The sequence below is a fragment of the Botryllus schlosseri genome, chromosome 5 (genome assembly GCF_051294905.1).
Source record: "Botryllus schlosseri isolate E-star chromosome 5, Bs_hap1, whole genome shotgun sequence".
NCBI lineage: Eukaryota > Metazoa > Chordata > Ascidiacea > Stolidobranchia > Styelidae > Botryllus > Botryllus schlosseri.
The window spans coordinates 17,716,718-17,742,111 of NC_137240.1; the positions used below are offsets into that span (position 1 = coordinate 17,716,718).

At 41.4% G+C, this 25,394-nt stretch overlaps 1 protein-coding gene and 1 long non-coding RNA gene across 2 annotated transcripts; one reads left to right on the forward strand and one right to left on the reverse strand.

Annotated features, from left to right (window-relative positions):
- Positions 1 to 4,837: 4,837 nt before the first annotated feature.
- Positions 4,838 to 13,905, reverse strand: LOC145439800 (pancreatic triacylglycerol lipase-like). The gene is made up of 11 exons (XM_080317434.1): positions 13,332 to 13,905; positions 12,650 to 12,912; positions 12,401 to 12,580; positions 12,211 to 12,337; positions 12,033 to 12,149; positions 10,960 to 11,064; positions 9,087 to 9,208; positions 8,560 to 8,707; positions 8,036 to 8,162; positions 6,780 to 6,974; positions 4,838 to 5,918 (listed from the first exon to the last, which is right to left on the reverse strand). Exons 1-11 carry the CDS (start codon positions 13,393 to 13,395, stop codon positions 5,618 to 5,620), a joined length of 1,749 nt encoding a protein of 582 aa, XP_080173560.1. The 5' UTR covers positions 13,396 to 13,905; the 3' UTR covers positions 4,838 to 5,617.
- Positions 8,162 to 12,729, forward strand: LOC145439827 (uncharacterized). Its single transcript, XR_013915365.1, has 2 exons — positions 8,162 to 8,322; positions 10,915 to 12,729. It is a non-coding gene; the product is annotated as an uncharacterized LOC145439827 (long non-coding RNA).
- Positions 13,906 to 25,394: the final 11,489 nt, after the last annotated feature.

Genomic DNA, 25,394 nt, shown 5'->3' on the forward strand with positions numbered 1-25,394 from the left:
TGCAGTCGAAAAATATCACCAACGCCGCAAATACGAGCAAGGATATTTTGTCTATACTTACACTATATAGTTAGTCAAGTGGTTACTATTTTAGACTACTTTTACTTGGCAGTTTTCAGACCTAGAGCACTTACTTTTTTACTTATCTGGAAATCTCGCTACTTCTATTTTTACTTGAGTGTGGTGAATCGTTAAGTCGTATCTAATCAAGCCAACTTGCATCATTTAATCATTGCTTTACTAATCAATAATAACATCCAATTCCTCGGTTATTTAAAACGCCGCTGTCACTGTTCACCAGCACAAGCGATTACTACTTCGACTACTTCTGTTTCTAAGATCTGTCCGTATTTTATGTCCTTATTTTGTCCTAGTGCTCACTACAGGTCACAAAGCCATCGTAGAACGGTGCGGTAATTACCCTCCAGCTGGTTATCGGGTCGTGGTCGACATTGGCTTTTGGTGAAAGAAGGGATATCTAGGTATCCGTGGGCGAAATGATGATTTTCACGTGGTGGGATGTTTTGGTTTGGTGGTGTGCATGCCGCGTTGCGGGATTTAAGGCACCAGCGATCTCCGCGCGGGAACACCAAAACGTATAAGGTTGTGGCCAACATGCAGCACCTCCACTAAACGCGCCCATCATAGAATGATCGACGGCGCTGAATCCTTGGCTCAAAATTACCGACGATTATGTTGGCTGAAACAGTCTATTATGATATGTCTATCGTGCTTAAATGGCCGGCACCGAATAATAATCCTGTTCTTTGCGATCTGGACCCAGCAGTAGGCCTACAAATGCGACCAGCAGCAGAAAATAGTGCACCCCACTGAATAAATGCGAATTTTGAATCGCAGGTGTCTCACCAAAGGAATTTTTATTTTAGTTGAGTAAGCTATGTGTGAGCCAGTGAGCAACTACAATAATATATTAACAAAGACTGCAAGTCCCAATCCTGAATACTTGATTAAGTAGGGGAGATGTGGTACCGATGGATCACTGGGACCGAAAATACTTGAAAAATTCTCCATAATTCCATGATTACACTCCGTGAATTTGTCTACAATTACATGCTGGCATAATCTTTCCTCAGATGCAAAAAAATTCGACCTGCGTGAGTTATGGGTTCTGTGACGAATGATTTACGTTTTAGGGGGTGTAAAGTAAATTTGGATCGACATTTGCATTTTTCTATATCACCTTTCAGACTAACAAACCCGCCATAATTTTTGATGTGAAGTTTAGTTCTTGTATATCAGGGTATATAATGGCACATATGTTTTGAATCAATACCATCCTCGAGTGGACTATTTTCAATTCAATTACAATATTTATGGGGTGGGGAACCTATGGTGCCAATAGCCAAATCACGCAAAATAGATGGACCAACTAATCACTTAACAACAGAAACTCGCCTACATATATAGAGGCCGTAAATCATAGTTACCCGTGGTGTTTTATCGCTATCACGAGGTATTTGAAAGTCAAAATGTCGATTTGCGGGTAAAATGTATGTGGGATTCATTTTGTAAGTTTGGGCGTAAATCAAAACGTGATTTTATGCCAACATTTCAGTTGAAATAATCTATTTTATTCTTGAAGGTCGCGACGAAACATTATTCATTGGCTTGCTGTAGCTTAGATTATAGTACACAACAAAACAAGTTAACAAATTTGAGTTTTTGAGCGTATGTCTCATAGGTCCCATGGTCGTGTGCCTTCGGACCAATGTTCCCTCTAAGCTGCGCACGTGCGCAAATGCGCAGTGCTGAAACGGTCTCTGCGCACAGAAAATCTACGCTGCGCAAAAAAATCAGAAATGATGTTTTTTTATAGTTGTTGCGCACTGTTGTCCAATGGACCACGCAGGCGCGCAGATTCGTGAAAATTAAGATGGGACATTGTCAGGGCCAAATAGTGTTATCACTGAAGTCTGAAATCGAGGTACAAGTGCGCCCCACAAAGGTAACTATTGCGCTACGCGAAGAAATAAGAATTCACTATCACGTGCGCCTCACGGAAGATATTTTTTTCAGTATGGCCTCGTACGCGCGAGCGATACTGATATCATTTCAATAGCGCATTATTTCCTGGGAATGGCGAAATAACATGGTTTAACAAAGTTATAAATATTAATAGGCTAGCTCGAAGTTAATCTCCGAGAAACTAACGAATGGTTTTCTCCGCGTGGCATGAACATTGCGTAAGATTTACTCAGGTCCGTAACTTTCGCACACAAACCCCCCAATTGGAGGAGCCGAGCTCGATGGGGGTCCAAAATTATTTCGAGAATTAACATAAATCATGGTGAATTTTTTTGGAATTTTTTCAGGACTTATTTTTTCGCGCTACGCGCGTTTTATTATTGTCAGATATCTGATTATTGGGTACCCTTTCCCAACAAAAATTACGCATGATTTATAGAAATGGGCAGTTAAGCGTAGGCCATTACCGCACCATGACGCGCCAAGAGATATGAAGTTAAAGGCTATGTAACATGCAACTCCAAGAAGTGGGCCAGAACGATCAGCAGTGAGAAAACCTTGGGCGAAAAAGACTGCCCCGGTGCTGACCGAAAACTTCGATATATACAAATATATGTGTGATTGTCCATCGGCGCCTAAATGGCTGGCGCCGAATATTCCTGTCCTGGCGATCCGAGCCCCACAACAAGACAAATGCCATATCGAGGGAATATTATTTTCTAGTTAAGAAATACCAATTTGAAACCGTGAACGTCTTTTACTTTAGTACGTTTTAACGATTTCAACATCTTTTGACATAGCAGATAGGGGTCACGAAATAGCATCATGTAACGAAGTCAATATATCAACGGGTACGCCCAAAGATGTTTTATTATTATTTAGAGGGCATATCTATTCCAACACACCTCACTGGATCAGTTTTACCGGTAAATCTGAATATGTGAGCAGGGAGAGGATAAAAATTGATAGCAATATATATGCAATTCTCGATCATATTGTCCGATGCAATCATGAACTATATAAATTTTTCGCGCTTCGCGCGTTTAGGGACGCTGCTACTAAATGGGCACCCAGTGTATAAGATAAGTACCGGAAAAGCCTATAGCCCTAGGGGGTCTGGGGGGCGAAGCCCCCCAGTAGTTGGTTTTATCACCCTATTGGAAAGTGGTTGCGCACTGTTGTCCGAGGGCCTGCGCAGTGAGTTGGCGTGTTTGCGCAGGCTCTTGAAAAATTAGAGGGAACATTGCTTCGGACCCACCGGGTGGGGACCGATGACACGTTCGAGCAACAAATTTTAAACGTTTATAAATATTTTTTGAAAAGGCGGATATTCATGTAAATGTCCGCGATAGGTAGAGCTTGTATCGAAGTGCTAAGACAGCAGAAGACCTGCTATTCTCGGCTGAAGATTTGAGGGCCAGAGATAATTTTGCAATTTTTGATCCATCGGTACCACATCTCCCCTACATGTAGACTGGACATAGGCTATGGTCTTTGACTACTTAACTAAATTCCATTTATGACCAATGGCTGTCAGTAGTAATGAGTGTGTGTGCTTGTAATCAGGATAGTGTGCAATGACAAAATTAGTAAGTTCAGTCTCTTTATTAGTTGCTGACTCATACACAAGAGCTACACTTGGATTTTTATCTACATCTTTATAATACAGGATTGGATATCTGCCATATTTGAATGATTCATACATTTCAGGATATTAGAGAGTCCATGTTATAAAAACTTGAAAAAGGAAGGATATTTAGCAAATCTTTCTTTCATGTTAATTGAATAGCGGATAATTCGAGCTGTTCCACATTGAAACAATTTAGCATGCCACCGTTAATTCTATGTTTGCATATGTTTAATGGTTGTATGATAGTCATTCAACCGACAATGTGGCGTATAATTTTCGAAGTAAATTGGTAATAATGCTGGAGTCGAAGTCGGAGTCGGTACGTTTAAAGACTCAGGAGTCGGAGTCGGAGTCGGTATATTGAAAATGTGTGGAGTCGGAGTCGGAGCCGGAGTCGGTGGTAAAATTTACCGACTCCACAGCCCTAGTTTGTATCTACAAAAAAAGCCCATGCAGTGAAAACTGAAAAATTTTTGTGCCGAAGGTTGTTGTTTAAACAGTCTCAACTTTTGTGAATTTTGAAATCAGGACACAAAAGTTCATCATTTGTGACTACAGGACACACGAAATTTTGAAAAATTTTTCAAGTCATAACCCTAATGAGCATTCGACACAATGGAAAACGAAAGTTCAGCATGCGTCAATCACAGCATGTGATTTTATAACCCAAACACTTACCCCAACCCAAAACATAGCCCCAACCGGAAGCATAGCCCCGAAATTAACCATTATGTTTATCCTAAGCCCAAGGCTAACCCAACCATAAATCCAAACTTAACCCACCCCTAACCCGTAATTTAACCCACATGCTCATGTGTCTTATGCCATACTGTCCCATGCTCATTTGTCCACGAACCGTGTTGCAGCTGAGGAACGTGACGAGCCGCTACGCTATCTCGTCACAAAAAAGAAGTTACGTAATTCACGAATTTTTCGATCCTAGTTAACATCTTACCGATTCAACAGCGAATGCTAGGCCAGCAGGTCAATATTCTCACTGCTCTGTAAGCGTCAGCCGAAAAACATAGCGATTGAACGTCGTGAGCATACGACAGTCATGTGCGGCGAGGTTGGTGAAGCACCGACTCTGGAGAGGCAGATCGCAAGCATATCAGGTTGGCTTATTCCGTTGACCCCTGGTTTCTAATCACAATAGCAACGCTCGCGCGCAGGCTATCCCTCATCCTACCATCGATACCGGTACTGACAGAACCATATCTCTCACGTTATATATTATAGCAGTTTATTGGAAAAGAGCAATGAGTCTATGACCATAAAAACAAAAATGTAACAATGGAGATTTAAATAACATTTGGGCAACCCCGTCCTGAAGTACAATCGAACACACGTCTTCATATCATATTCGGACAGAATCGAGAACGCGGTCGTGTCTCGTAACACGAAGAGTTAGTAACATTATCTACAGAGCACGGATGCATGGTCGGAACACCGTCAATCACCTAGATTTGACCGAATAGTCTTCCTGTCTGCCACTTATTAAGAGTCTTCGGACTGAGCATTCCGGCCACACATCCCTACAGTGTTAGTTGCACGGCAAATGAATTTTTCATCTTTCCTCACCAAAGAATCATAAAGACTATATACGCAGCGCTCTGAGACCTCTACCACAGACTGAAGTTGTCACCCACGCGAAAAGTATAATGTCACCATCGTGAATATCGGTACCATCATCGCCTCATAAATAAATAAATACTGAAAAGAAAAGAAATTGAATAAATTTTCCTAAGGAAAGCATGAAAAAATATAGTAGTCGACAAAATTTATAGGAACCGCAAGCGGTGCGAACTTTACGATGGTTGGTGATAATTTTCGACGTCACATACAGAGCAGAGTTACGCATCGGCGCGAAAGTACTAACAGACACCAAGACGGCAGTTGCATATTTCAATATTTGCGATCATTTCGTGCTACGGACCTCCGCGCCATACACTCGAAAAAACAGCGACCCTTGAAACAAACACAGGATCGAGTTGTGTATTATCACGACGCGGCCTGCGCGTTAGAATAAGAACTCTCGATGTCCGAAAAGTCGTCTGAAAAACCATTCGTTCGTTCTCGCTTCTCAACGCTCTCTCTCTGCAGCAAAAGCGCTTCCGCGGGGCCGTTCACGCCGTCGCGCACGGGGACCAGCTCCGGCACGATTGCGGGCACGAATTTGTCGGGATGCTTCCGCTTGATGTAGGACTTCTTGTATAATTCCTCGGGCTCGTCCGACGGGACGGCGATCACGTCTTTGCGGCCGTCTCTGTTTCGGTCCATCTCCAGGGAAAGGAACACGTATCTGTGAAATGGCGATGGTTTAAACTTGAAGCAATGAAGGTGGCGTCAATGAGACTTAATTGGAAAAAGCGCAGACGTTAACAGCGTTGCGGCGTTGACGTAAATGAAATGGGAGACTCTAGAAAAATTGCACCGCATTACAAGTGTAAGCGTGTAAGATATAGATGCCACAGACAGTGTAGAGTTTATCATTCAGGTTCAGTTGAGTTTATTAATAATTTCGTCATTTAAAAACACCGAAGGATCGCGATACAATAAAAAGATCGCAAGGAGTTGAAACGACTTGCTGTAGCATTCTTCCGATCAAACCTTGGCACAGTAGCACGCTGATTTGAATGTAACCTATTAACATGGTATATTCAATTGTGCAGTCAAGTTCTGTATCGATAAGGGTCTCTTAAACTAAAAATAACAGAAGATAACATAACATAGTAACATGAGAGACATAAAAAGGACAAGTCACGAAAATGAAGTGGAATGTGTAGGCGTAATTGATACGCTATATAACAATCGTCCCGAGTTGTTAAATATTTGAATGCCAGTTTTAGCTTGCGGCCTTTTTTGCGGCTCATAACGTATTCAGTACCACAATTCCTGGCATCCGCTGTAGGTCATTCCGTACAAGGGCCGGGACTACAGCAGACTTTAGCGAAAACCAACTCAACTATCAATGACATCGCGGTATTCAAACGACAAGCCGTGTTTACGCGATTTTGCCTTCGCTTGGACGAATATCGTTCAATTTTATCACGGTCGTTGGTTGCGCTGTATAACAACTACATAACAGCAATCTGGTTCGCATCACCAGTAATAATCACAAGAGCCGTACACCAAAAGAATTTACAAGGCCGAGTACACCCACCTTTTCTGCAGCGTCGCGTCGATAATCTTAATCCTTTTCAGGTAGACTTCCTCCTGTGAGCAAAAGAAGTAAGTCCAGCAGACGGGCCGCTTCCATCGGAAAGTCACGCGCACCACTTCGCCAATGTCTTCGGAACAGGGATGGCTGACCATAAACCGCGAGGTGTTGCCGGGGACCATGTGAAAGGTGGTGCCGCTGAAAAGAGAGCACAGGGTTGGGAATGACTAATTTACCATGGGTTACGTGGGTGAAGATACCAGGCGGCGTGAAATGCGTTTATTCCTAGACATCGTGACGTAATCCAGGCGAAATTCTGTATTAGGCGTGCCGTGGTCAGTACTGACACATTTATCAGTATTACATCACCAATATACCATTTTATCGTAATCTTAACGTGTTTCGGAATAATGAAATCATTAATAAACGGAATTGATCTGTTCAAGTAGTCGACAATTAAATTCGTTATTTCACAAAAGGTATGTATTTGAAGTCTTCTAGCATTTCTTATTGTGATGACGTCATAATGAGCGGTACTCGACTGAGCTATCTCCTGACAACACGGCGTAGCTAAAAGATTTTCGCCCCTCTAAATATTATCCAAGGCTACGCCTATGACCACGTGCCGATACCACTCGCGGTATACGCGAAAAAATGTTGGCGGCAGAATTCGCAGAAACGCAGCATTGCTAGGACGGAATATATAATATTGGGCTAGAAATGTCGCACAAGTTTAGAGCAGCAATTCAGCACGCGCGCCAGTTTCGAGACTACAATTTTCACAATTGCTTTCCCACGAAAAACCAACAGCCGCCGAACAAGGAAGGCGGGACGCAGTTTTTCCCAGTTTCGAAGCCTACAACAAACAATATCCGCAACTGAAACTATACCGCGGCAATTCCGTGAAATCACGGAAACGCCCAAGTTGATATCAAATCTCCGCCATCGCACATTCCAAAGCATAAGCCGCCGCTAATTTGAACGCCAGTAACCCTGCAGTATACTGTATATCGAACGTTTCCGGTGTTAGATAAAGCGCCGATTAGCAGAAACGACCATAGAGATATAGCGAAGGAGAAAACAGCCGTAATATTACTTGGCAATGAGCGGAATGTAAACCATCTGCCAGCTAACGAACCAGGTATGCGGGCCATTATGGCGCGATCACCTGATCAGCGACGACTTTCCGCGTCACGAGGCCCAACTTTTTACAAGTACACAACACACATGCAAAACACGTAACCGTTTTAACGACTTACTCGTTAAGCGCGAACTCTTTCGTGCTGCCCTTCACGCCGTGCAACTGGATGAACAGGCTGCCGCGTAGCCCTTCTTCGGAACTGCCTTTGCCTTTTCGCCAATGGATTTGGACTTGGTAATGCTTGGCTACAAAATAACGGGATGCCAAGGTCAGCGGGCTGCTACCAGTACCAACCAGATGCGGTGAAAGCAGTAATCGTTGTACCCAATTACAAATAGAAGAAGCCATTTCGAAGAGGTGTCGAAACTGCTTCATGTAGAAATGAAATGAAGATTTGAAAAGAAAGTAAGTGAAAAGTTTCACAGAGTTAATTCGGTCGAGACTACGCCCATCGTTTTTTCGAAATTGCAGGGTCCATTTTCAGTGACAGTAAAATGACCAATACCACTAAACGATGGTTATATTTTCGGGAATATATTCATTTAACGTGGTGCAGGGTCTATTACGTCTCCGGTCGATACGATTTTCTTCGCCAATGTGAAGGAAACATCCCAAAACAACTTGCTGCTTCGTGGCACTTACCACAAAAAGGCGCTTTGTCGCTAGTCTGTAGGTAGTATTGGACTGGCTTTTTCCTTCTCGGCGGTTCCGCCCAGTAACCCATCTTGGTACATTTGGACCGTCCTTTCTTCGTGGACTTCTTGCCTTTGCAACGAACGCAACGGCCCGCCTACAAAGAGCCGACTGTTAGCGAATCTACCAGTTCAGTTTAGCAATATAATTGCATCAATTCAATCAAAGCATCAAGCACCACAAGATTGTGATGAAACGTAAAGATAGGAAGGCGTCAAAAAGAGCTGTAGCAGTCATCCCCGCCTTGGCCTAGAATATGTAAATAAGACGAATGCACAGTGCACACTAAATAAAAAGTTACAGAAGATAGTATAACAGGACAAGCGATGAAATGAAGTGGCATGTGTCGGTAGGCGAAGTAGATATGTCAGATCATGGTCCCATAATCCCGAGTGTGCACTAGCATTCACTCAATACCAGGATCGACAGCCTGTTTGTGGCGCGGAGTCAAAATTCAGAATCCTATAGCCACTCACTTTAAATTTAGCGTAGCTGGAGCACTTGTACGCGGCGAAGTGGCACTCGTCCGTTACGTTGATGGAGTTGATGAACAATTTCGGAGCCCTTGTGTGATCGCACACTGTCATGTCGGTAACGGCTGAAAACAGTGGAACAAGTTCGGAATACGTTCATGATCACCAGCACCAATTTAGCGAGAATATGGATCCTTTTTATTTCGAAGCATTTTAACCACAAACACAGGTTGAATTCGGCGTTGTCAAGTGCGTTGTGGTGTATCAAATACAGAGACTAGATTTTGCAAACGGCCACTCTTACATCACGCGAATCCGCGTATCACGCTTACGAGAACATCGATGAAGCACGCATACTGCAACGTGCTGTCAGCACCATTTGGCGTCAAATAACGGCGTTTCCGGTACCTCGGTACAGCATGCGGTAAGCTTCCTATGTGCGTGATTTTGGATTCCTTCAGTTAAATCTATATGACATGAAGTCCCTAAGAAATGTAGAGAAATTCCAACTCAGGCGGCACAATAACAGCCGAAATGGCGACGCGCTATACACGAATTAATAAGGATGACGTGACAAATCTTACGGAATCCCAACCACGTAAGCAACGCGCGGTATACATCCAAGTGTTCAGGTATTTATCTGGAACTTTCCTAGGAATATTCCTCGATACTAACTTTAGCCTCGGGTTACGCGCAGACGCATTTGTCCTTTCGTAGTCACTACAGCGTCAATAGCCTGGATAACTGCGATAACGAGATCAAACATTAACGTCACACAACGAGGTTACCGCCAGTTAAGAACGGCGTAAGTTATCTAACCGCAAACGAAAGAATACTATACAAAGAAGGAAGTGACGCCGTTCGACCCACACCCAGTGTTACACATCCCGAACACGCCTATAACGATGTGGCTAACGAGTAACTACTCTTCCGCCGGCCTCGAAAGGTTATGCGTAATTGTCACTGGCCAACGCGTCGCGCTCCGCGATTATTACAGACAGTAACACCTGGTTGCATTCATTCGCCTAATATCAGTGATACACGCCACATTACGTGTGTCGCCGTAATGGAGCCAAGATAAGGTCAAATATAGCATTGGGTCTCGACAAAATAGAACTATGCTTACCGTGAAAAGAAATCTTCCAAGATGAATTACCATACTACTAGATAACCATCTTATTCTCTATCTACAGAAGTCATTATCAAACCAAGATAGATATAGATCCTTGTTTAATATGTTCATGACTAGTCTTTTAATAAAACCAAATCCCCTAATATTCTACAGATAAAGTCATCGTTTATTTGAAGATGAACACACCAAGATTCTTGTTTTACTAGTATATAACTTATTACAACCAAATACTCCAACGTTGTTATTTTTTGAAAAATCGTGACAATTTCGACATAAGCGGGCTCGGCGGCTGCACGAGTTTTAATCCGAAAACCGGCGGTTAAAAAATGCGCTTTTTCGAGCACGAATGCCTGCGTCTAATAACCAGTTTCCCGCAGTACCGGCATGCCACGTCAACAATTCGTACGCGAAGTGGTGCGTAACGATGCAACATCTCGAAGCACACAGTTACTACAACGCTCACAATATTACGATTATATTAGGATATGAATCGGTGTTCGCGTGACCAATCGGGAATTTCAAAGAGTAGCGTCAATCTTTCGAGTGACTCATCCGTCGTCCGTAAGCACATCGTACGAGAGTAGCGCCATTTACGTCGGAACTGAATGTAGTACGACCGGCTGGTATCTCGCCGACAGTTCATTGACCTCGCTATGCCTAGCACCGAACCCCATTAAAAATTTACTGCCATGTTCACAGCGCCGGCGAGCTTACGCGAAATTTTAATCAACTCAAATTGCGTACCGGATACGATGGAGGAATCCGAGTTCCAGGTGTTGCAGCCGGGCTGGTCGTTGCCGCCGTTTGGGTAAAAGTCGACGTGGCCGATGTTTCGATTGAGCCCCGACGCTGTAAAACAAGGAAAAGAGACATGAAACCAAGCGGTAAGATGTGATATCAAATCTGCGCTCTCAATTACATCATAAACCATGCAAGTACTGCATGTACCATACTGCGACAAAGTCAGTTACGCGCAGCGGACACTACAAAAAGAAAATCGGGTTTGTAATAGGGCGGAACAAAATCGAGTGTTCGAGTAATGTTCATATTGACGTCCTACACAACAAAGATGAACATCGAAGTGGAAGTTAGCATCTTTTACACAATCAGATATAAATAGCGCATGTTACAATCAGCAAAGTCAATGTTCATATTCACAAGCCGTAACTACGACTATAGCGATTCTTTACAATGTCGCAACTCAAAATCGGTCGTTTCTATAAACAACGAACATGCATATCCCCATGATGCATGATGTCTATGCTGTGATAAAATTTATAAAATGCTCAGAGCTTCGACGGCGAGAAGTGAGTGTGCGATAGATCATAATTCCCGTTGTTATAATAGTTCTCCGTCAGAGGTTTTTGTATTCTGAATACATACTCGAATCATTACATGAATCATTACATTGAAGACTCGAATCGAATTAGATTACTAAAAACGAAGTGCCGAGCCCTAGTATTCAATGTGGCGTGAATTATATCAGAAACTATACAAAAGGCACGCTGACAGTCACAAAACCGCAATCACCGTTACGTCAATGTTATTATGATCCACCGAAAGTAACAGCTATCCAACGAGAAGTAATGAAATTGAAGGAAAATATCCGTGACGCAAGCGCAATATTAAAACCGTAGGTAATAAACAAGCAGCGTCGTGTATTCGGCTTGCATAGCGCCACGTCAGCGTTACTGAAACGTACGCTAATTATGAGAACCAGCCAGTGTTGTTTCTATTTCCAGTGTGCGTAATTGCGCACCGCAGAGTCACAATGTTGTTGAAGGTAATGCGAAACCGCGCACAGCCTCCATACTCACCAACAACAAGAAGAGTGCTGATATCCGTGTGGATTATATCGACGAAATGCGCGTCGGATTTGTCCAATCGAACGCTGGAGTTATCGTAGTTAAATCCGGGGTTAGCGGGGTCGAGTCCTGAAAAGCGGATATAACCTTAAATAAATCCCCCGCTGGTATCAATATATATCGAACTCACCGGTAATCCGACCGATTTTTTGATGTTCGTCGTTAGCTATCAAGTCCTTCCCCGTAAAACCGGCTACGTGGGCGCCCAAGCTAAATCCGATAATGTGAAACATATCTGATTTGTAGCTATAAGTGTCCTGTAATCGCAATATGCGTTGTAAATATCAGCCGCGATTTGACAAGTTACCACCCAAAATTACCATAATGGTTCTCATAAAATGCGCCGTGATGGCGCCGACAACGCGTGTGTTTTGCGCGGCTTGGTCGTATTCCACGCTGGCGCCGTCCACCCAGTCTACGATTACCACGTTCACGTCGTCTTTAGCGAGAATGGCTTGCGTGGTCTTGGGAACCCATTTCGATATTTCGTCTTGTAACAGCTACAATCGAAGCAAAGAAAACGCTAGGTCATCAAAGCCTATTCGCTCCATAAGTATCGGTGAACCTACCGCAAACCCGTGGATGATAAATTTCGTCTTTTTAGTGGGATCGAACGTTGATGATAATAATGAAGATGCGGTGGCGTTGATTGTTTGTTGAATGAGCGGCTGCGGGTTGGTGTGGAGTAAGAATTTTGCGTCTACTTCTTTCGGGGACATTGGCAACGGCATATCCGGGTCCGTAACGAATGGTTCGAAACAGCCCACGATATCATAACATACTTTTTTGGTTCCGGATTCGGGCCGTTCGGATGTACTTGTTGTATGATCAACTGAAAAAAATCGACGCCATATTTGAGAAAGCTATCAAACAGGGCGTGTTAACTCTATGACCATTATCGAATACGGTAAATAGTGGCTTGATACTCCCACAACACTATACATTTCTCAGGTTATGATGCATAGTTAACGGTATCATTAAGTGCAGGTTTTGATCAATCTCCTTGCGGCACGCCTAGATTCTGAACTAGACGCATTCCGACGCGAGACACATAATTTACAAGGCAACTCGCATGCGTTCTACAGAGGCTCAACGCCAGAGTAACCTTTACCACTCCACTACCATACACCATACACCGTACACCGTACATTAAATGATCGTATGTGACCGAAAATTGGGTGAATACGATGCGATAAATCGGACAGTACGGTATCAGATGCTATGATGTCTAAAACTTACACAGACACTTACTTTGGAAGAAAATTAGAAGGAAAAATATCCATAGTATTCCAAATGTCGTTCGTAGTAGCTCCATGCAATCTTTCAGCAGTTCCTAATCCGGTCTCCCAGGTCCAATTTTCAAATTGGCGTCAAAGCGGTTACCGTTATGCACGTGGCGGTATGAGTCAGCGAACCGGTATGTCTTCTTGGAGTTCTTCCGCCTGGAGTATAATGGAGCGTGCCGCCGCTTGAATGGAGGTATGGATCGTAAAATTTGATAGATTAGAGGCCGAATTTCTTCTAAATGCTATCAAATCTGTCAATTATAATGAGGGAGATGTAGGCAGCTCGGTCTTCTTGATATAACTAAAGCACGGCTAAGAATCAACAAACTCATTTGAGAAACGGCTCATTACAAGTCTTGCTTAAATAATGCTCCACACTAGATTATCAGCTGATTGGTCCAGTAAAAACACAAATCTGCTAGCCTCCCTCCTTCCGTAACTGCTCCTAATACAGACAAGCCTCCCTGTCACGCCTCTCAACGACGCGGTTCGAATCTGGCCTGACTCGTAGCAAATCGACCGAGAGTAACCTCAAAAATGCCGGGTTTTGTTCTTTTCTCTCGCGTGATTCACTACGGGAGAGGTGCGCCCATTGTGATGCACGTTCACAAATGTAGTAACTAACGCAACGGGTATATATGTGATGTGGGTCATATTGAACTGGACATTGTCTAATTTTATATCATGGGTGGGGCGACAGTTGAATTGATTTGAGTTCGATTTTCACTCATTATCAATTCTCCTTCATGGTTTTCAGCGATTCGGTGTATGGTTTGATTAATATTTTCATTATTCACAATAAAACTCGTAAATACATTCATAATCCCCACAATTATTAATATTATTAGCTTCAGCAGTAAAATCGTGATAGTCGCGCTTATCACATCACATGTTTTGTGTGCCGCGCCTATAATAGTTATAACAGAGACTTCGTATCATAGCATCGTTTAGTCTTTGTGATACTAACATTTAATAGATGTTGTTATCCTACATTATATAAGATACAAAAATTCCATCGATACAGGCATACATATTTAGGTTTACAAGATGTATATTATATTCATGTATAGCTGTCAGCTATCCTATATAAATCGACCTGGCGATGTTACAGATGCTACAACATTATTTAATGTCCTTGGTTCGATTAAGTTCATTCCATCGTAATGATCAAGTGTACAAGGAACAAAGGAAGTGAAGACAGAAGCGTGTATGTTGGATATGGAGCAGCGTTGATCAAAGCTCCTTTTATAATTGATTAGTTGATCACGAGTGTGTGTGTTGTTGTCCGTCACGTTTCTTAGGAACGAATATATCGCTGGACCAATCCCCAACGGTTTCGTTAGAGAATGAGAGACGATGAGTCAGTCATTCCTCATTCAGTATAGTAGACGAAAGGTTACTCTCGGGTAAACTCTTCCCTTCTATAACGTCAAAGACGAGTAGTTCGGAGTCGCGCCTATGAATGGAGTGCAAGATATTGAGGAATATACGGTGGGTCGTTGTTCGGTTGCGCGGTGTAATATGCAAATCTTCGAGTGTATAAATGTGGACTACCAACTGCTTTTGACGTTTCACCGTAGTACTTTGCATATATACAGAATTTTCATATTTTCTGTAGCACTCCTCATGATCCCAAGAAGGCCACATATTGCTAACCGCATTTGCTCCTGATGAGATTCAGTCGAAAAGCTTCGAATTGAATAAATTCGAAATTTCCCTACGTCTGAATCGGCAATGGCGAATGACGTTCTACTGTCTCCCTCAGATTTAATGTTTCGATCCTATTGAAATGAATAGGGCTGGGCAAAATCGAGTACCTGAGTGATTCGATTCTGAATCACGTAAAATGCTTCGAGTCGAGTCGAGTAATCGAGTATCGCTCATAATGACGTCATAACAGGATTTTATATGTCAAACTTCAAATATGTACCGTTTATACTACCATATAAGAGTATAATGCCTGTTATTCATCTCACAAATGATTCTTTGGTATTTTTTTGGCCATACCGATTTCATTCCACTCGATGAAAATGTTGTGGGATAATCATGACTTCGTAAATGTGCTACGTCCAGTAACCTTCGTAGCTTTGTACTATATGTTTCGTATGCTACGATACCGCTAGATCAATATTTCAAGGCTTCAACAGTGAAAATTAGTATTGAAGCTATAATTCTTGTTGATAAATTACCTTTCAGTTGCGATAAGCGTATCATTTCAATACTCGAAAAAGTCGTATTTTACTACTCGACTCGAATCATTAAAATTAAAACTCGATTCAGATTCGAGTACTCGAATCATTGTGCCCAGCCCTAGAAATGAACCCGAATATTTTCGGCTGACACTCATCAGGGGTAATCCCGTAATCGTCAGCAACTAATAGAGAATTGGAAAGAACATTGTATATCAACAATCGTATCACAAAATGTGACGTCACCAGCACGGAATGAAATCTCAAATAAGAGAGCGTTCAATGTTCTATTTAAGATGGTAGTCGATTTCCTTCTGGAGACAAAGCTTGGGCTGATGTATTTTAATAAAGGCCGACTCCAAAGCACACGGCAGATGGAAGTATGGGCGGCAGTGAGACGACAGATTTCGCGTCATCGGAAGAGGCCGCTCACACTTCCATCCGTGTGCCGTGGAGTCGACCTTTATCAAAATACATCAGCCCAAGCATTGTCTACAGAAGGAGTTCGTGTACCATCATAAAATAGTACATATTGAAAGCTCCCTAACTACTACTACAAGGAACCGCTATCAACATGGGCTCAGGCTATGCGGACGTTCTCGAATTCTTTGTCAAAGACCAAATTTCTCTCTAGGAAGGCCTGAAACTACTATCAGGAGTTCTTACTGAGTTTGGATTACAAATTAATGAATCGAAAACAAAAACTATGGTATTTAACCTAGGCTTATACCATACGTCCTCTTTTAAGAGGATTTGTCCTCTTTTTTGACTTTTTTGAAAGTGTCCTCGGAGGACGCCCTTTTGTCCTCTTTTTTGAGATTTTGTCCTCTTTTTTGAAAATTTAGGTCAGATATAGAGGAAATTGCGAGTGATATGCCGCAAAATAGCGCAGAAGTGAAGCTCCGGCGGGTATTTCGGAGGAAAAGCGGTGATTTCAGCTCTGAGCGAAATGAAGACCTATTTTTTTTTTTTTTTTTTTTTTTAGTCATCCACCTAGCAATGTGGAGTGAAAAACGTGTTTTTGAGCTCTGAGCGGAAGTGATGACCTTTTTTTTTTTTTTTTTTTTAGTCAATCGACCATGCAGTGGGAAAAATTTACCGGTTTTTGAGAATTCTTCTCCAGTTTTGCATGTCTGAAATTTCTGAAAAAGTGTCCTCTTTTTTCATTTCCGAAATATGGTAAGCCTAATTTAACCACAGTGAAGAACTGGCTTACCCGACTTCAATCTGTTCTCTGCAACCTGCATAATCATTATATTGAAAACGTGAAAACTTTCAAATACCTTGGATGTATCATTCACTGTAACGAAACGAATGTGGGAATATCAGAAATCAACAATAGGATTAACTCTGCTCATGCAGCTTTCCAAACATATAAATACCTGCTTAGAAACTTCAGAATTTGGATAGGGCACAAGAATAAAAATTTTAAATGCCTTTGTGAGAAGTCGACTCACATATGGCTGCAATGTATGGTCTCTTTCGGAAAATCAAAGAAACGTCCTGGATGTCTGCTACAGACAATTTTTGCGAAAATGGTACATGCAGGCTACACTCGAAAGGGAGCCGATCACGCCTTCAAAATTAGCGATCAGAATCTTCATAGAATCTGTCGCACTGAAGACCTCTCATCATTCATATATCACCAACAAGCTAAATTTCTTGCACATATAATTCGAAAACCTAATGACAGTGTCGTGAAGTCAATAACGTTTGAAGATGAAAGGAGAACGAAAGAAGGAAGACCCTCTGCAACCATGATGAATAATGTCCTCAATCGGAACGACGCCGACATCAGGACATTCTCAAAAGCAGCACTTTCACGGGAAATTTAATTTATAATTCAAATCTTTGATGCCCTCTTTTTGATGGATACTTCCAACACCTCGGTGATGGTGCTCTTAGTCTGAATACAGACAGAGCTAGACCTATATATCAGAGATGAGCATGGATTAGGATTAGGTTTTGAAAAAACAGGATTTGTGAAATTTTGTCGGATTTGGATTGGATTTGGATTAGACATTTTTTTCAGAACGGATTTGGATTGGATTTACCTATTTTCTGGGAGATTGAAATGTCGTGTGGCGAATGGCAACAAACTTTATTCAGATCAGACATGGGGTGATTACTTCATGAATGTAATCGATTGCGATTACGATTACTTCTGAATGACGCGATTACGATTACGATTACGATTACAGCAAAATCAGGAAGTAGTCGATTACGATTACGATTACATTGGAAAAGTAATCACGATTACTCACGATTACATTGATTTTGCGTCTTAGAAGTTATACTGGAAGACAATATATGGATTGCGCTGAAAAGGCCTAATGAGATAATAACTTTCTTCAAAAAAGATGCGACATTTGCTTGTTACGTCATAAAGTATACCCATTGCCCATTTTATATTGGACGATTTATCGCACCCAGCCATTTGCATTCTTGCCAAGTCCACGACTGCCGCACCCCAAATTTCCTAGGGTGGGGAGCGAGATCGAAGGGGACTCAAATGTGTTTCGTAAACCAACGCAAATTATAGACTATTCTCGAGAGATTTCATGAACTTGAAAATTGTCTACGAGCATCGCGATTTAAATGTCTCTAGATAGCTTGATTTGGAAAAACATAGCCTACAACGTATCCTCTTGAAGAAAAAAAGTATGCATCATTTATAGTAACGCAGGCACTTAGGTGCCAGTCAATACCGCGCCACACCCACCAAAAGACATACTCAGTTTCGGCCAACATGCGAATCCACGAAGTGTGCTACTAATGAAAGACATTGGCCGAAACTAGGGGTATGTGTCCATCGTCAATAGTCGCGCTGGGTGGGCGTGACTAATAGTCCGGTCCTTCCAATCTGAGCCCACAATGCAAATGCCGCCCGAGCACCTAAAGAGCATTAAAGACATGGCAAATTGCCATTGGCAATTAGTGTGTGCGTCTCACGCAAGTATTTCTTTTAGTCTGCTACGTTTTGGCCACAACACTATCTTTTGATTATATAACAGACCGGAGGTCACGAATTAACAACATACCCTAAAGTAATTATTAAAAGATACCAGATGTTATAATCATGAATTACGTGCTCCCATCTCTTCAGGTAAATCTGACCATCGGGGGCCGAGAGAGGATTAAAAATAAATAGTAATATAATGCAATTACCAATATTATTGACGAAATTAAATCTTCAACTTGAAAATTAACTACCCTATGGGGCCCAAGACCAACGTTTGGAGTCGGGAAGATTTGCTGTTTTAGTCCTGATTCTAGCTACAAGCCACGCTAACATTGTATATAAGCCGATGGCTATGGCGGCAGGTTCACATGTTGAGTAAATAATTGTGAAATAACGATTGGCGCCCGTTTCAAGCAGAATAATATGAGAATAAAGAGAAAGTGAACATGAAATTCTGCCTTCAACTTAATACAGATAATGTAATGCAAGCGGCCATTACGAGAGACGGCTCGGTTATGATTAGGGAGGTTCTTTTTTTACCTAAAAAAGAAAATTTTGACCTAAAAAATCAAAATTTTGACCTTTTTTGACCTAAACAAACTGAATTTTGACCAAATTTTGACCTAACGTATGCAAATTAGGTGTTTTCACACATAATGTTAAAATTGTACCACTTATCTTCATTTCTAGTTGGAACTGACTGTCCTAACGAAGTAGTTTGGCCTGAAAAAACGTTTTTGACTTAGAAACAGGCATCTTTTTACATGAAGAAAAAAAACAATATTTTAACGAAATCTTGCCCTATGAAGAATTCCAGTGGTTACAATATGTATTATGGTAGAAAAAATTTGTAGTACAACGAGAGACACTTTCCTACATTCTTGGGTAGAAAGTGCATGTCCTTACTAAGAAGCTTGCCAAGGACGTTCAACAGCAGCAGGTGTTGGCTTTCAACACTCAAGTTGTGCGTACACTGCTGGTGCTGGTGACACACCGTACGTGTTGCTTCATTCTGACAATGTTGTCTACATCACAATTTTTCATTATGCGCTTCTTAATATAAGAATGATGCAATGCCCAAGAAGTCTTTCTTCAGTTAGGTAGGATATTGAGGTACGTTGACCATAACACCATGTCTGCTTATTTGTTTTATTTGACCGTTTATGATTCACAATGAGCAGACAATCAGCCGTTTACAACGGTAGGCCTATAAAATAGGCTAAATGCTGTAAAATATCAAATGATAAGTTCACCGACAGTGCAAAATCTACGATACAAACGAAATGCAGACGTCAACAAAATTTTGACTTCATGAAAAATTTAGACAAATTTTGACCTAACGCTACAATTTTGACAAAATTTTGACAAATTTTGACATGTCAACAAAAACGCCCTAGATATGAAATATCAGCAGCTGTTGATTTTTAATGCTTCGTCGTGGAAACCTTAATGTTGTATTCGACGAGTCGGCTACAAATTTCGAAACCTTTCTCAGGTGTACGTTCGTACTACATAATAGGCCTACTGCTCGCCAAGCAGCATTATGCTGCTACGAGGTAGTGGCGTCTGGAATGTATTGATAACCTGATATACAGCACGGTGAGTGTCGTTACAATCACACTAATGTACATCGAATATCTATTCACTAAATGTGGATAGCTGGATACTTCTTACGCAATGACGAGCAAAGCTAATAGGCCACTTCTGACATAATAATTAGCAGTGTGGCATTTGAAAATCTGACGTTTGTGCCATCACTAACTGGTATAATACCTCTTCCTTGTTCACGAATGTTCAATTTATGTCATAGTCCTGTACAAATAAAAAGTAATCGTTATTTCACAAAGAAATCGATTAAATATGGAAAGTAGTCGATTACGATTACGATTACTTCGGAAATTTCTCGAATGTAATCGATTGCGATTACGATTACTTGAAAATGCTGTAATCGTCGTAATCGATTACGATTACTAATCGCGATTACCCCATGTCTGATTCAGATCAGATATTAATGAACTTATGGTCACTAAGTTATCTTGAATCAAGTGAATCGTTGGTTGTGAAAGAAAATTTTCGAATCCCTCCTTTGTATAAATTAGTATTTTTTCTGAAATTCCAGTTGGAATCGGATTATGATTGGACATGGACTTGAATATGAAAAAGTTATGGATTAGGATTTGGATTTGAAGGTTCGGATTTGGATTGGATTAGGACATAGAAATTTCAAATCCGCTCATCTCTGCTATATATATATATATATATTTGAGATTTCATTCCATGCTGATGACGTCATATTTTGCGATACGATTGTTGATATACAATGTCCTTTCCAATTCTCTACTAGTTGCTGACGATTACGGGATCACCCCTGACGAGTGTCAGCTGAAAATATTCGGGTTCATTTCAATATAGGATCGAAACATTAACTATGACCAGGCCGCGTTATTTTTGGCATTTCAGGAGCCAGATGCCAAAACTGCCAAAAATAAAAATTTTCAAATGCCAAAAATAACACGGCCTGCCAAATAGTGTATTTCGTTCATGGTGTTGTGTTAGCAGGACCTCGTTACAAGCGAGAAGAGCCTTTGTGAGAGGCAGGTTTCTTAATCTGGGTCCAGCCCACCTATTAGGGGTGAAAGCATGGTGTCCTAAATGGTGTGGGCACAGCGAGATTGAACGGCTGACTGCATTTGGTTTACTTACATCATACTTTCCATTTGTCCAAAGGCAATTTTACAACCATTTTTGACCGCCTTGTCGAGCACTAAATTTGATAAAACGGGTATCAATGAGAAGCTGCCGCAGTACTGATTATTAAAATCTAAATTATATTCTGCTCATGGAACTGGAACCCCCAAAATCAACTACAATTTTTGCATTGCGATCGAGTTGAACATTGTGACGCAACAAACTGTCTGGCTATGTCTGAGCTGCATAGTCTCGTTTTGCCAGACAGTCTTGTTGGGTCAATGTTCTTAAACAAGCTAACCTTCCCAGGACTCTTCCATGCGAGTTGGTAATATTAAAGCCACCTGAAGTGACAAAAGTCCTCCGAAAATATATCGGTAGACTGATGGAGAAATGATAGTCGGGCTACTAAATAGAATGTGTTGAGAGACAACACAGGAAACTCCTGGAAAAGGATCGGGCAGAAAATTCTTTCCGCTATGAGATCGATGGCACTGGCGAAGTGATCTCTTTTCATGATGCATGGAAGCCGGTTCGGCCCTCCAAAGATTTTGAAGCTCTGAAAACCTTTTGTGGATGACTGGCAACATTCTTTCCCTCAACGGCTACTGTTGAAGCCGATATTTCCCAGATTCGCTGGGCGAGAAAAGAATTTAGGAGAAACGTAGCTGACCTGAGTTTGGAAGCGCTGTTACAGTGCAAACGATTTAAGTCTATTCAAAAGCTGTAACTATCAGCTGTTGAGCGTGTTTGTTAGGCTTTTCTCTTTTTTTTGCTTATTGGCAGTTTGGCACCGATTCCGATGGATACTGCACATTTTGTGGTTTCGTTTGATATTATTAACCTATGAAATCGTTAGGTTTTTTCTTCTTCCTGTTGTTTGTTGGCACTGATGGGGAGATGTGGTACCGATGGATCAAAAATTGCAAAATGATCTCTGGCCCTCAAATCTTCAGCCAACAATAGCAGATCTTTTGCTGTCTCAACACTTCGATACAAGCTCTACCTATCGCGGACATTTACACGAATATCCGCCTTTTCAAAAAATATGTATAAACTTTTAAAGTTTGTTGCTCGAACGTGTCATCGGTCCCCACCCGGTGGGTCCAAAGGCACACGACCATGGGACCTATGAGACATACGCTCAAAAACTCAAATTTGTTCATTTGTTTTGTTGTGTACTATAAGCTAAGCTATACAGCAAGCCAATAAACAATGTTTCGTAGCGACCTTCAAGAATAAAATAGATTATATCAACTCGAATGTTGGCATAAAATCATGTTTTGATTTACGCCCAAACTTACAAAATTAATGCCACATACATATTACCCGCAAATCGATACTTTGACTTTCAAATATCTCGTAATAGCGATAAACAACCACAGGTAACGATGATTTACAGCCTATATATATGTAGGCGAGTATCTGTTGTTAAGTAATTGGTTGGTCCATCTATTTTTCTTGAATTGGCTATGGTACCGTAGGTCCCCCACCCCATAAATATTGTAATGAACTTGAAAATAGTTCACATCAAAAATTATGGCGGGTTTGTTAGTCTGAAAGGTGATATAGAAAAAATCAAATGTCGATCCAAATTTACTTTACACCCTCTAAAACAGGGGTGGCCCACCTTTTCAGCCAAAGGGCCACGTTTGATTGACAAATTACTGCGCGGGCCACAAGCCGCGCGAAGCGCGAAAATTTTTCGAAGTCCATAGGTCAATAATATCGTCACTTGAATATCATGCGGGTCTGCTGTATATCGCTAGGCTCAGTTTGCAAGGGAAGGACTATTCGGCGCCTGGACATATCGATATCGAAAGCTTCGACCAACATGGGTCAATCATTTTGTGCCTAGGTTTCATATAGTCGACGGTCTTTGTGCGAGCGCAAACGCAGGTCGCATATGTTAAACGACACTTTGTGTCGTAATCGCGAATAAAGTTAGACTCAATCTGATACATTGGGCATTCTTTCATCTTCACAAAGGGGTAACAATATTAAAAGCAAGAAATCGAGTGACAACATATTGCGCGAAGTGTGTAGAAAATTTTTACTTTTGATAAATCTATCGCAAATTATTCTGCTTTATTGTAGTGTACGAAGATAAACCAAAATGTGACTGGCTCATGGATCTACCAATGCGTTGGATCTGATATTTTAGTCATCACATCTCAAGTGTCGCAGCCAGACTAATCAGAGTTTTGGTTGGCCTTGTAAGTTCACACCACAATCTATGCAGTCCATTTTTGATAATATTACTAATTTCGGAAATTACCTCGCGGGCCACTCAAAACCTTCTCGCGGGCCACGGGTTGGCCGGCCCTGCTCTAAAACGTAAATCATTCGTCACAGACCCCATAACTCACGCAGGTCGAATTTTTTTGCATGTGAGGAAAGAGTCTGTCAGCATGTAATTGTAGACAAATTCATGGAGTCTAATCATGGAATTATCATGGAGAATTTTTCAAGTATTTTCGGTCCCAGTGATCCATCGGTACCACATCTCCCCTATACGTGGATGCTGCACATTTTGTGGTGTCTTTTGACAAACTAGCCCAAATAAAGCGTTTTTGTGACTAATTCGAGGCTGAAACTATCTATTTAGAGGACGATGCCAAAACTGCCAAAAATAAAAATCGAAAAATGCCAAAAATAAGTTATTTTTGGCAGTTTTGGCATATGCCAAAAATAACACGGCCTGACTATGACGGAGACAGTAGGACATCATTCGCCATTGCCGATTCAGACGTACGGAAAATCCGCATTGGATGGTCTCCACAAACATCCACGCTAGAATTAGCCACTTTTACGCCACAATTTTGGGGCAAAGGTACAGACTCACTGGATTTTGTTGCAGCTTTGGGATATGCTTGCTTCGATTTTATGAGTAAAATTTTCGTACTAACTGGGAGCAATAGCGCATTACGGTAACTGAATATGTTTTCGAAAATTGCACTTATTTCGTGTGTCATTCGTCATTTTGCGCTAGTCCCAATTTCGAAAGTAGCCATCCACCTCCTCGTCATCTTATCCGTGTAAATGGTGCATTTTAAAAAAGCCTAAAAGTGGACCGTGCTATACAAGTCGACAGCTCTGTTGGTGTAAATGACCATAGCAGTCGACAAACACCATGAATACCATAAACAACAACAGTACCACTGGTAACCATGACCTCCCCGCTTGGCGCTCAGCATTACGGGGATAGCATGCGGGAGGGGTGGTGAAAGACTAAGAAAGCCTTACAAGGCTATATCTGTATGCCTTCCTTGTCCAGCGGCATATGCACATTGCACATCATGTAAATATGTAGTCCATAACGGAATATATTCACACACCATTTTGTAAGTCGGAAAAAATGATTGCAAACAAATCGCAAGATATTAATATTACCAAGGAACACGCGATAAGACTTCGTGCTTCCCACGAAAACTTGGTGAGAAATACCACGCCGTAATACTCTCTAATTGATATGAATGTATTTGTGCGTATTATGAAATTCTAATTGCATTCGAATTGACAACTGGTTCAATAAAGAATATCCGTTGGAATGGCTACAACAAACGTCGTCGTGTCGTCTCTGTGTGTCGACAAGACAGGTTGTCGCCTGTTAGGGCGTAGCAATATACGAGAGTCAGAGTCAGGTCCGTCGGAAGAAGAATTATACGCAACGAAGCAACCTTCTGGAGTCCGATTACACATCAATAATATTAGAATAAAATTCGCTCGGCGTTATAGTATGCATTATTGCATATGCACAATTGCACAGATCGCGTGTATGTATATCACGAGTCGGTGTATATGCCGCAGAAACATCAAGGGCAAAAACACATAACGTCCTTCCCTTATAGAAATGCATTTGCAGAGGTGATCAGTCGCGAAGTACTTCTTCTTTTTTGAAGTAATCAAGTCGGTTTTGCCAAAACTTACGGAAAAGATTGTCATTTAGACAACTTCAATTTCTACTTAACAGTTTTTTGGCAAAACTATTTACTTTATACACTTCAGATTTTGAACAGAGTTATATGTTGAGATAAGTTTTCATCACTTTGTATGCATGTGAAATCGTCATATTTACAGCGTGAAATAGACATCAAAGTACCTTCTAAATATATTATCACCGATTATACCTATATTCTAGGGATGGTGTAAACCTCTGAAAGGTTCAGGTTCGTGTGAACGCGAACGT